Below are 12,396 nucleotides of genomic sequence, written 5' to 3'. Positions count from 1 at the left end.
TTTATCACTTATATTATATCCTCCAATCTCTACGGTTAAAGATCACCAAAGACAAACACACTTGTATAAAAAATGAAATATACCTTTTGGACTTCTTTCCAGCCATTGCTTACTTCCAAAATAAAAACAACCATTGCTTACTTATTTTTATACGTATTATATTATTTTTTTCATATCATTTATAGAAAGTCTCTTTCATTTACAAGTTTACAACACAACTATCTTATTCTAATTCGTATGTATCATCAAAATCATTGAAGTTGACTTGCTACTTTTTTTTTACTAATAAAGCAATCATTTTTCTTAGATAATTCCAACATTTTATCATTTCTCAAACCTACCCACTTAATATCTTCAAGTGGGCATTCCATATATTTACATGATTTTGTGTAATTCTTGAAAATTTTTTGTTTCTTTTCACACTTTTACCATATAAAGATTTCTGGGTATGGTATTTTATTGAGTTCACTTGAGTATTCAGGTTTTTGGCAAAGTTTTAATCTTTTCCTAAAATCTGGAAAAGGGTAGGATTCTTTTCCCCCAAAAAACTGGAAAATCTTATTAGTTTATATAACAATGGTTGCTATAAAGGAGATTTTAGCAAACAAGATAGTGGTAGGACTTGTATTGGGGCAGATTCTTTCTCTTTTGATTACTTCAACTGGATTTTCATCATCTGAGCTTGCTAGAAGAGGTTTGTTTGAATCATTTTGTTTCCATTTCTATTAGTATTTGTTTTCATCTCTTTTTGTGGTATTTTCCCATTATTACTAGTATTACCAAAATTGAGGTTCTTGAAGTTACCTGTTCTTGTTTAAATGGACTGTTTTTTTTTTTTTTTTTGTCTAGAAAAGTGATAATATTGAATTGTGCATAAAAGGGGAGTTTTGTTGTTTGATAAGAAAACATCCTTTTTTGGTTATTAAGGGCTACCACACATGTGTTTTTATCTTTATTAAATTATGTGGAAAGTCAAGGTATTTGATGCTATAAGTTGTAAATTACTTTGCTTTATGCTTTAGTTTATGATTAAATTTTGAGTGATTGTTTTAACCACCTTACCTGGCTTTTCATTGCATTTAACTATCATTCTTGTAAAGAAAGCCAAAATAAGCCTTAGCATAACTTGCAAGAAATAGCTATTTTGGAAAGAATGAGATTTGTGAATTTTAAAATTAGCATTGAATTTGGAACACAGAGGCCAAACTACGCTCCTAGGCTCCCTTCTTCGAGGTTGATTCCCCCAGATCAAATGACAAGGAGCCAAAAGCGAAGATGGCAATCAATCATTTTACAAGTTATAGTGTTACTTGTTAATGTTATTTGTGATATTTGTCCTAATTTAGCTTTGCATGTTGGGATGTAGGAATCAATGCACCTACTTCACAGTCTTTAGCAAACTATGTGATGTTAGCGATTGTCTATGGAGGAATACTAATATACCGGAAAAGTGGGCTTAAGGTTAGTTATCTACTTATCTTCGATGTATAATTTCTCATTATGATTGTCAAAGTGAGCAATTTATTCACTTTTGTTATTAGTTATTACATACATTCTGAGAGGCTAATGCGAGCTTGTTATCAGAGGTAGCAATTTCAAGCCGTTTAGTTACGTGTTGGTCAGTATGGGTTGTGCATTATTTCAAACGCGTCAAACAAGAAATGTAGTAAAAGGGGCCATTTGGATGGGTCAATTTAGATGAAAGTCACCAATGTCTAGTTTGAATGCATAAAGTCTTCAAAATCATTTAATTGATATTATCGTAGTAATATTTTTTCACTCCAAAACCGTTATGACCCAGTACCCAACCCCCACATCTTGTTGCATCTACCTGTTATTGCCTGGCTTTGGTGTGTTCACTTTTTTGCTCAAGTAGTTATCATTTGACGGAATATCTATCCGATTTCTAATACTTTTGCAGGCAAGATGGTATTATTATTTACTTCTTGGACTAGTCGATGTAGAGGCAAATTATCTTGGTAAGTATTGTGCAACTAAATTGATTAGTTTCCCTGCTTGGTCTATGTATATTGACTATTTGTTCTCACTGTTAACTATTCAAAGTTTGTATCTATCTGCATTCACTTTGATGTTAGTTTCATCTTTAGACATTGATACAGATGTGGTCATGTCGGATGTACATCTCAGATATGTTGATTTTTCTGCCTTTTGATGAACAGTGGTGAAAGCTTATCAGTACACATCTATAACGAGTATTATGCTGCTCGATTGTTGGTCAATTCCCTCTGTCATACTGCTCACTTGGCTCTTCCTGAAGACAAGATACAGGTTTAAGAAAATAGCTGGAGTTTCCATCTGTATTGCTGGTCTTGTGCTTGTTATTTTCTCAGATGTTCATGCAGCAGACCGGTCACGTGAGTATACTGTCGTATACAAACCAAAGTTTGTACTATTATTTTAAGTTTTCTTCATTCTTTATTCAAATTACATTCTCAGAAAGTGGTAGCAGCCCTATTAAAGGAGACTTTCTGGTGGTTGCCGGGGCTACACTTTATGCTGTCAGCAACGTTAGTGAGGTGAGCAATGTTGACTAGTCATGATATGCTGATTAAATGTATTCACCAAAGCCAACTTCATGACTTATTGTGTTAATATTAATCTTCGTTCATTGTGCAGGAGTTCTTTGTGAAAACAGCTGATAGGATTGAACTCATGGCAATGTTGGGGTTCTTTGGTGCAATTATTAGTGGTATTCAAATGTATCCTTGCTTGTATCAATAAGCCCTCTATAATCTATATGTAGAACTAAAATTCATTTTAGATCATGTATTAATATGATTGATACATGATTTAGTATATAACCTAGATGGCATACTCAAATTGGAAATTGACGATCGCGCACATGCTCACATGTGTTGTCCTTAACATATTACATAGAAGCATACTTGAGCGAGAGGAACTCAGGTCCATCCACTGGACTTCAGGAGCAGTAATTTCTTTGTCCCTTTCTCTATATATCCATACATACATGCACACATACATGTTTATATTATTAGGATTTATACTGTTAGGCCTAAATTGGAATCATGTTTTCGAAATAGCATAACACGACAATTCATAATGGTTCTCTTAACTCGTAAGGGTGGAGTAATCCCGGGATTCATTTTGTTCATGGAGGTGTAACGAGTGTTTTTTAAGTTATGTTATACATATAAGTACTATTGTATGTATGGGCTTATGAGATATTTTATATACAACTAAAATTGCAACAGTTCTTTTTCTGCATGAAGTTTTCCTAGTCAAGGATACTTATTTGTCCATGGATGTCACTACAATTAATTTATATATGTTTTTTAAATGGAATTATAGATATTTAATGAATATTTCTTGAATGACTAGATGACATCCATCATGATGTTTTTTTTGTGTATCGAATTCTGATCTTATTTGTTTTCCGTGTTTGACTTATAGTTGCTTCCCTATACCGGATTTGCAGCAGCGATGTTTCTATTTTACTCGGGTGTCCCTGTTTTGCTAAAGGTAGTGACTACATTATAACATGATGCCTCATGTTTAGAAGGTTTCCGTTTCAAGTTGCACGAACGGTTTTGCTCATTGTTGTCTATAATTGATATTAACAATTTAAATTTTGGCAAGATTTTTTATATTATCATCCTTGGTAATTCTTCAATTTACACATATCTTACGTCTGTTCTTGTTAATTCGAGTGCAGATGAGTGGATCTACAATGCTGAATTTGTCTTTGCTGACTTCTGACATGTGGTCAGTCTTGATACGTATATTTGCATATCATGAAAAGGTGTATAAAATCGTCAAGTTTAAACGATTATTCAGAGTATTGTAAAAATAATTTGAACATGTTACTTGAAAGGGTCAATTAGTATCCAATGGTAACTTAAACTTTTACTTGGACTTTGATCATCAGGTTGATTGGATGTATTTCGTAGCCTTTGCTGCTGTTGCTGTCGGGCTCATCGTTTATTCAGGGTACCTGTTACATTTCCTTACAAACTCAATTAAGAAATGTTCTTTTTCACATTCAATGCACGAAAGGCGTTCAATAGAATGTTTAACTATTAGTTAGATGTCTAAAACTTGAATAAAGAAACGATAGAAATTTTGCACTCTCAGTAATTTCTAAGGATGACAATAGCATATTGGATATTTTAGCTTTAGAATGGCTAAACGAAAGAATCGCAAATAACTTTATGTTCTGTTAAAAAAAAAATGGGAGGTGATCTGTACACCACCAGGTTTTGGTGATACACCACCAAATATGCTTTATGGTGTTGTACAATACAATACTGTAAAGCACAGTTAGTGGTGTATCGCCAAAAATTGGTGATGTACGGATCACTACCCTGGTTTGACTAAACATGTACTTTTAAGCAAATGTTGAGTGTTTGTCATATATTACTGTAGGTTCGACAAAGAAAACCATGATGAAGCTGCAGAGGATGCAGACCAAAACAGATATTTAGATGAAGAAGCAGGTGTTGCTAGTAGCAGTAGCAAGTATGAGTCTGCTACCACAAGCAGTAATTACAATACAGAGGTCAAGAAGATTTGATCTGGGAGATAGAAACAAATTATTCTGATGCTGAACAACATTAATAGCCTCTTATTTTTAATTCATTTATATTAACGAACTAGAGAAATCATAATTGAAATAGGATCAAAGTGTATTTATCACTTGAACACAGATGCGTAATTTTTAAAAAGAAAAAAAAATCTTGCTTTTTATTGCGATAACTTAGCATAGATCAACAAACTCGAGTCAGCCTATAAGCTACATTTTATTCAAGTAAAACTCAAATTCACAAGGGAAAGAACATTTGGTACTATTCATTTCTTTATTCTGGATCTATCGTAAACCACACTGCTGAAATTTCAGCAGGCACTTTTTCCCTGATCTTTCATTCCATTTGCCTAGTTGCATCAGCCCGAGTCCTGGTTAGCCGTTTGCGCCTTGCTCTGGGAAACAAAAGCTGTTGAATCTGTTTTTCTGCAGCTGTTTCCGATGTTGCCTGCAGATTAACCATTTATTTTGTAGGTTCAATTTATATTATGTTAAAAAAAGGGATGTGACTGTTGATTTCATTTAATTGACGTGAAGACAACTAGTAAAATAAATGGCATCTAACAAACCAAAAAGTTGCAAGATATTTGTGATTTATTACCCGAATCTTGAAGGGGAAACGATGAGTTCGAACTTCATGCCCAGTGAAAAGTCTAACATCCATGCCAAGACTATCAACACCAATTATATTTGCTTCCTATAGAGTAGACAAGATTAGATACACTCAAAAGAGGGGAAAGAAGACTTCATGTTTACAGTTTTATACTAAACTAACTGTTCTGATAATATAAATTTCATAATTGACGCAGAATAAGAAGTTATCACCTCAACGTGAAATCCGTTCTTTTTGCATAGAGATCGAAGTGCGACATTACAATCCATTGTATTGTCCCCGAAATGTGCAATGATATCGGGAATCGAATGTACAAGAATATCAGGTTCAGCGTCTCTAAAATCTTGTATATTTATTGGGGACTGTAAAATGTAAAAACATATGCATAGTTAAAACAAAAAACCCATCAATAATGACAAAACTAGGGAATCTTGTCCACAACGATTTGTTTGATCCGCTCTCCGCTGCGAGGTTGTATTTTCGAATCTTTCATAAATCGGAAAAAGTCGAAGCCCAAAAATATTAAAAACAAATTCAAGATTGGAAAAGGGATGTTAAAATAAAGTTAGGGTTGGAAGTAAAAGTCAGATTAAATTTAAGGGGTGACACGTGGCATCATGGGCTGAGTGAAAATTCTGAAATAGGATAGACTTAACGTTTCTCTTCTCTTATGTATATATATAAGATACTGAATGAATAATTACAATTTGAAGAGTTGCTACAAGATAGATATGTAACACATGCAGCATGTGTTTTTTGATATCCCAAAAGCAAGATTATTGCATTTATTATGGGACAGGTAAGTGTATATTTTGTATATTCCTAATGCAAAAACTGAAACATGCCTGAACACCATACACAGAGAACAACTCTATTCTCATGACTTCCAGTCTGTAAAAAACTGAGGCATCGTAGCTTGATTCTTCATCTGCACAAGATATAGTAATTAGTTCAGTAAAAGACGATACGTGAGATGGAAATATAAGTCTTCTAGATAGGTTAGAGAAGGGGTACATCAAAGCATCTAATTTCCCTTAACTATACAGTTTTGTAGTAGTGGCATGACACAAATTATCTAAAATTGATTTTTGACCCAAGAAGAATCATGGCAAAAACGGAACTTATTCACCCAAACTTTAGAACTGGTAAAGCAATTAGTTCCAAATCAAAATTCCAAAAGCCCCACTGCAATGTGTCCTAAGGCATAAATATAACTTTACAGAAACAGCAATCTAGGCGAAGCTTTTGACTTGATGTCAAGGTATAGGTTTGTGAATTGAATTGTGGAAAAAAGGAAAGTATCTCCACTTTGGTAAAAAAAATGTGGAAAAAAAGCGCAAATATCTTGAGTAATGAAGTAAATGCAAAACCTTTCCAGTTGTGGTCATAGTCATCACCATCTGCATCACTGAAGAGCCTCCGTAGATATAACTCTTCGTCAACATAAGCAGGACTGAGGCATCCCATAATCGAAACCCCATTTGAGGGATGATCCATCTTTCTAGAATACTCCATATTAGCGGCCTACAAGAGAGATGGATATTATGAACTTTAAGAAATTACATAGGTAAAACAGACTGGTTGGGTAAGGGGTCTGAATGGCTTCAAGTCGAAACATAGTTATCAAGTACATATCAAAACGGGATAGGCCAGTTTTTTGGTCACTTTTAAAATTTTATGAACAAGTAATGCATTACTATTACAAAACTAAACAAAACTCACATCAACCCATTCGAATAAGTATGCGAGTCAAAATTACCACATGTGCAATTTGCTTTACTATGCAAAATATGCAGAACAGAATAAACGTGCTTTTTAAAGGAGCATATCACCTTTGTCAAACACTTGGCAAAATAAATGGGATGTACCCCAGCAGAAGCAATCGGTATACCCCACTCCATAAAGCTACCCAACATGTCAGGCCCCTCATCCTAATACAAACAAAAAATAAAATATCTCAAAAAGGTGCTGATATATAACAGTGAAAACATATAGTAGCGTAGGGTAGTTGTATCATTACCTCATAGTAATCATCAAAGATAGGAATGTCATCGACAGAGTTATCAGAAATATGACTCTCAGGAGCAGATAACAGTTGATTCTCAAAAAGTGGCAGGTCCATTCCAAATAAGACATTCTGAAGATATGCACCTATATATGTATTAATAATATAGAAGAAGAAGATATAGGGTCCACTGAAAAATTTGAACATTTCCATTGTACAATTGAAAGCTAAGAATAAGATTAGCAGAAGGGGGAAGGGATGTGCATTTTGGAACTGATTAGGATATTGAATTAGCAAAATCAGATAACTACAATGTGTTGTATGAGATGGTATCTGCATGTGCTTCTGCCATTTCATCTGGCAACTTCTTTCTCCAAACGGAAGGAACAGAGATAGAATCAAACCGATTCCTGAAATGCCTTTCCGGATATTCCTCAATGTCCCGGCTATTCACGGAACGTGAGAAGCATCCGGAAGAAGTCAAAGAATTTCTTGGGAATCCTACAAGATCCGTTCGTTCTTTTTTCTCTGACAGATGGTCAGAACTTCATCTGGGTTCGAATCCTACTGAGAGGTCCACTAGAGATCAGAAATTGTTGTTTAATAAGTACCAAATCCTTGTCCTAAACTTATAGACCAAATGACCGAAAGGACATTCCTATATATTGTCACATACTAAGATATCATATAGAACAAATGAGTATAAAAATACATTTCATCAGCTATTTGTTAACATTTTTATAAAAGAATATCATTCAACCTTTTAATCTTTATACCCTTTCATAGTAATAATCTAATGTGGGTAAAGAAGAAGGATAAAGAAGTAATGTTTAATATTTCTCAAATAATGACTTTTACCGAAACAGGTAAGAAACTGACTATCCAAACAATAAAACCCGATTAATATGACTTTATGTAGCAACAATCAAATAATAAGTTTTATAATGCAAATCCAAACACATTCAGGTTAAACTAGAACTTAGATCTTACAACTGGGTTACTTGCTTCAGGATCTTGCATGATGTTTGCATCATCAGGGACTCGGAAGTATATATCTGGTAATACAGGGGAGGAATAAAACGAAGACTTACGTACTAACTGGGAAAAATAACTCATTATCTCCATATGGTAAATAAGGTGATAAGTCATACCTCCTCCATCGTCAATTACATACGGATATTCTGCCCATGAGATGTGCTCATGTGGTTCAGAGTGTATAGTACCAGGGAATATCAACAGGGCACTGCTGTTAGCCTAAAACAAAAACACTAGATTATAAATGCTGAACAGACTCATGACAGCATGAAAAATGCTCATGATAGCATAAAAAATGCTCAGGCTTTGGGTAACAGATCAAAAGGGTTTTGGGTAGGAACACTTTTTTTTTCAGCCTAGGTTGAAAACGGGCTGGGACAGTTTGCTTAACCTGCCCAAAACGACTGTAGGTTGAGTAACGTGTCAAAACTGGTTCACGTGTTCGGCCATTTTTATTACGGGTCAAAACGGGTCAGGTTGAGTTGGTTCAATTGCAAACACTCTTTTTGGTCCATTTTCTCCAAAAAGTTATGAACGTTTAATGCATTAATTTAAAATCAATCAAACAACGTTACTTCATTGAATAATCTAACTTCTCCAAAATATGATTTAAGAGGTACTTATGCATTAAAAGTAGACTTATGGATGACCTCTAATCTGTTTCTCATTCACCTTATAGGTAAAGTAATTACTTTGACTCATTTGAGTTAAGACACAACCAAAATCAACCCCTTCATAGGTAAATTGGTCAAAATAGAATCTCTATAAAAACTTGTTGAAAAAGATTGAACAAACCTCAACAGTCGTTTTTGCAATCTCTGCACCAGTCAATTTAGTTTCACGAACTCTTTTATTATTTTTGACTTCTTCAAGTGGATGATATCCATTCTTTGAGACATAACTAGATGATTCCGGGACTGAATCTGGATAATCTGCAGCAACTGAAACTTTGGACATGCAATTTTTACGACCAATATGCCACCAACTAAATTGGGAATCTCCAAGAAACGTATTCTTGTATCTGAATCTAGATAAATGGAAATAACCAACTTAGTGCTATTCATTTTAACCATTTAACATTGCATTTTGTAAAAATGTTAAGCGTAAGGATATACCTTGATTCAAAATTATCCGAAGCTTTTGGGATCTCTGTAGATCTCGTCCAATTGCTAGTGACTCCATAAGATGTAGAGCAACCAACACCTTCAGAATGACAAAAACCGCAGGAAGAAGGACCTAGAATACCCAATATTAAGCACGTTAAGGATCATATAAACCGCAACTTCTAGCTGACTACATAGTCCAAATTTAGTGAAATGGCCAAACAAATGCTCAATTTTTACTTTTTTAGCAATAACAAATCAAATGACTATCTTTTTCTAAAATGTTATACTCAATTACTGAAATAAGCATTTATCATTCATATAAAAAATTAGTCATTGCACGATTCGCAGTAACTCAAGTGTGTTCACAAACATACAAACTTTCGTGTTGAGTAATGCTCTATCTCCTAAGACACTAGTCCTAACAGACACTATATACAAAAAAAAAGTCAACATTCGCATACATTTTTAACAAGCGTCCACCTTAAAAGATCGGTAGGAACAAGTTTATAAGTACTCTTTTTGGAAGGGTAAACATTCATGGGTTAATTCAAAATACCACATTTTCTTGCTCTTCAATTAGGGTTCTAATCTTGGAACACATAAATCAAAGACTTTACCGAAAACAACGAAAAGGGTATCTAGAAAACCAAAAAGGGTGTCTAAAAAACCTTAACTTCACAAACTATCTAGCTACCAAACTCAACAGCAGTAGAATTACTAAATAAGCTAAAGATTTCACAAATAAATTCCATATTGATCAAAATGGTCAAATGGGTGTCCCATAAAACTAACAATAATACAATTAATTATAAAGTATTGAGTGATCAAAAGCTGCATGTAAAATACTAAAAGAAGGTGAAGATACCAATGGAAATAAGCTGAGGTGATGCAATCACCATAAGGCTTGATGATTTATGGGTTTTTGACTACAAGTTTAAAGCAACAATGATAAGTTTGATGTGAAAATGATAAGTTTCATGATGATTTGTTAATAAAGCTGCAAACTTTCTGCAAGATTTTGTGTTTGTTTTTGTTGGTATTTGATGTGAAAAATACAGAGCAATTAGAAGCAGTCTTTTTCTGGACAAAGCGACTTATTCATCCCACTTGGTGAAAAAAGCAAATAATTTTTTATTTTTTTGTGTAAATGTACAAGTCTTGATGCAGCGACTACAAAGTGTTAATGGAAAGAGAATACTGAGAGTATATACTTGTGTTTTGGATTTTTGGTTGGTTGGTTAATAATTTTGATGGTTTATCATTTCGGATAAAAGTTTGTTTTTTTGTTACGAGAAAAAGTGCACAATATTGATATTTAAAAGCTATGTATGCTAATAAATAATGTCGACAAATAATGTTGTTGAATGGATAATCTAATCTGACTTAATATTGGGTATCAATTGGCCGGTTACAATTAATATGTGAAAAGCTAATCACGTACTACTATGACAAAATAAACACAAGTCTGTCACAAATCTTCGACCTTTGTTTTTATATGCATCTAGTCATCTACCTGCACACTATCATCATATGTACAGAGGGATTTTTCTAATGACAATTGTAGGTGCAGATAACAATTTGTTACTCTTATATATATATAAGTGATGCTCAACTAGTTGAATAGTGTATATAGTGAGTCATACTTATAAGATGTTTTATCATAGAGATGTTTATTGCCGGTTGGTGTGGTTGTGATATGGAATGAAAAATCCAATGCATTCGGCTCAAAAAGAGTGGTTGGTTTGAGGTCTTTTTGAAAGTAACCCCTCTACTTTCGAAAATGATAACCTACTAGTTAATAACCCGGGTCTAACCCGGGCATTTAATTAAAACTTTCAAACAAAAAATATATATATAAAATGTATGTAATTTTTGTTATTGAAATACTATAACTTAATATGAACATAATGAATCGACCAATACAATGATATATAAAATAATAATACACATTTCGTTAATATAAAATAAAAGGCATTTCATTACATTATATATATATATATATATATATATATATATATTTCCAATAAAAGATTAGGAATTTTAAATAAGCATTAAATGGGGTTCTTTTAAATATGACATCATAAATAAGAAAAAGACCTTTTTAAATAATATGTGATCTTGGCACATAATAATTTTTTTAAAAATACTTTTAAAAAATAATCCTACTTTATTATATATAAAGATTTACATCTCACCTACTCGATTTCCTGTGGAAAGGGTTATTTTATTCTATTATATTTTTTTAGAGTAGAGCAAACTTGTAAAATAGAATTTGATATCGATTTGATTTAATTTAATATTGGCTCCAATAGAATGATTAAATATGAATCAAGCCCAATCAAAGTTTTAAACATATAATGAAGGGTTGATTAAACCAAACATAAAAGAAACATCATCATAAAATCCAATCAAAGTTTACATTACATACAAACATCTTTCTAAAAATAACGTATTATTTTTAGTTATGATATATAAAGTAATAATAAAAAGAAAAATAATAATACAAACTATAAAAAAAGAATATATTATTATTATTTTCTATATAACAAAATAGATTTTAATACATAAAAATATTTAACTAAATGTTAGAAAGGAAAGGAAAAGAAAAGAAAAAAATTATTAATCATAAATAGTTAATTACATTCTTGACTTAAAATGAAATGAAAACAAAACAAAACAAATAGTTTTACAATTATATATATATAGGGTAACACTCCGGTGAGAACACTCTTAAAATAAGAACGGTGAGAACACCTTAAAACATCATTTTGATGCGTTAAAAGTCCATAAAACTAACATAGTGCAGAACTAATTATCTTTATTTAAGTGTTTAACAACACATTCATCCGTCAAAATCGAAATAATCATGTTTTTTGTTTTGTGCATCCATCTTGGATGCATAATCATCAAAATGATGCATCCAACAAAAAACGTGATATTTTCGATTTTGATGAATCAATGTGTTGTTAAACACTTAAATAATGATAATTAGTTATGCACTATGTCAGTTTTATAGACTTTTAATGGATCAAAATGATGTTTTTAAGGTGTTCTCACCGTTCTTATTTTAAAACTG

At 32.7% G+C, this 12,396-nt stretch overlaps 2 protein-coding genes across 3 annotated transcripts; one reads left to right on the top strand and one right to left on the bottom strand.

The window, feature by feature from the left end:
* Nucleotides 1–337: 337 nt before the first annotated feature.
* On the top strand, nt 338–4,734 carry LOC122581205 (solute carrier family 35 member F1-like). Its single transcript, XM_043753377.1, has 11 exons — nt 338–694; nt 1,367–1,461; nt 1,922–1,979; nt 2,181–2,375; nt 2,458–2,537; nt 2,638–2,720; nt 2,899–2,950; nt 3,433–3,501; nt 3,695–3,781; nt 3,908–3,969; nt 4,405–4,734. Exons 1-11 carry the CDS (start codon nt 577–579, stop codon nt 4,550–4,552), a joined length of 1,047 nt encoding a protein of 348 aa, XP_043609312.1. The 5' UTR covers nt 338–576; the 3' UTR covers nt 4,553–4,734.
* LOC122581204 (uncharacterized protein At3g49140) lies at nt 4,694–10,376 on the bottom strand. Of its 2 annotated transcripts, none has more exons than XM_043753374.1 (12): nt 10,186–10,376; nt 9,330–9,450; nt 9,010–9,241; nt 8,331–8,433; nt 8,170–8,234; nt 7,195–7,311; nt 7,007–7,105; nt 6,545–6,698; nt 6,020–6,102; nt 5,387–5,536; nt 5,163–5,258; nt 4,694–5,009 (listed from the first exon to the last, which is right to left on the bottom strand). In XM_043753374.1, the coding sequence occupies exons 1-12, from the start codon at nt 10,217–10,219 to the stop codon at nt 4,899–4,901; spliced, it is 1,365 nt and encodes a 454-aa protein (XP_043609309.1). In that variant the 5' UTR covers nt 10,220–10,376; the 3' UTR covers nt 4,694–4,898. The 2 variants fall into 2 exon arrangements, with proteins under 2 accessions (XP_043609309.1, XP_043609311.1); XM_043753376.1 differs by having other exon boundaries at nt 9,010–9,235.
* Between the last annotated feature and the right edge of the window lie 2,020 nt (nt 10,377–12,396).

Source organism: Erigeron canadensis, chromosome 9 (genome assembly GCF_010389155.1).
Source record: "Erigeron canadensis isolate Cc75 chromosome 9, C_canadensis_v1, whole genome shotgun sequence".
In the NCBI taxonomy this organism is placed as follows: Eukaryota; Viridiplantae; Streptophyta; class Magnoliopsida; order Asterales; family Asteraceae; genus Erigeron; species Erigeron canadensis.
The sequence above is the reverse complement of the archived record's forward strand: the minus strand, read 5'-3'. Positions and strand labels throughout refer to the sequence as shown.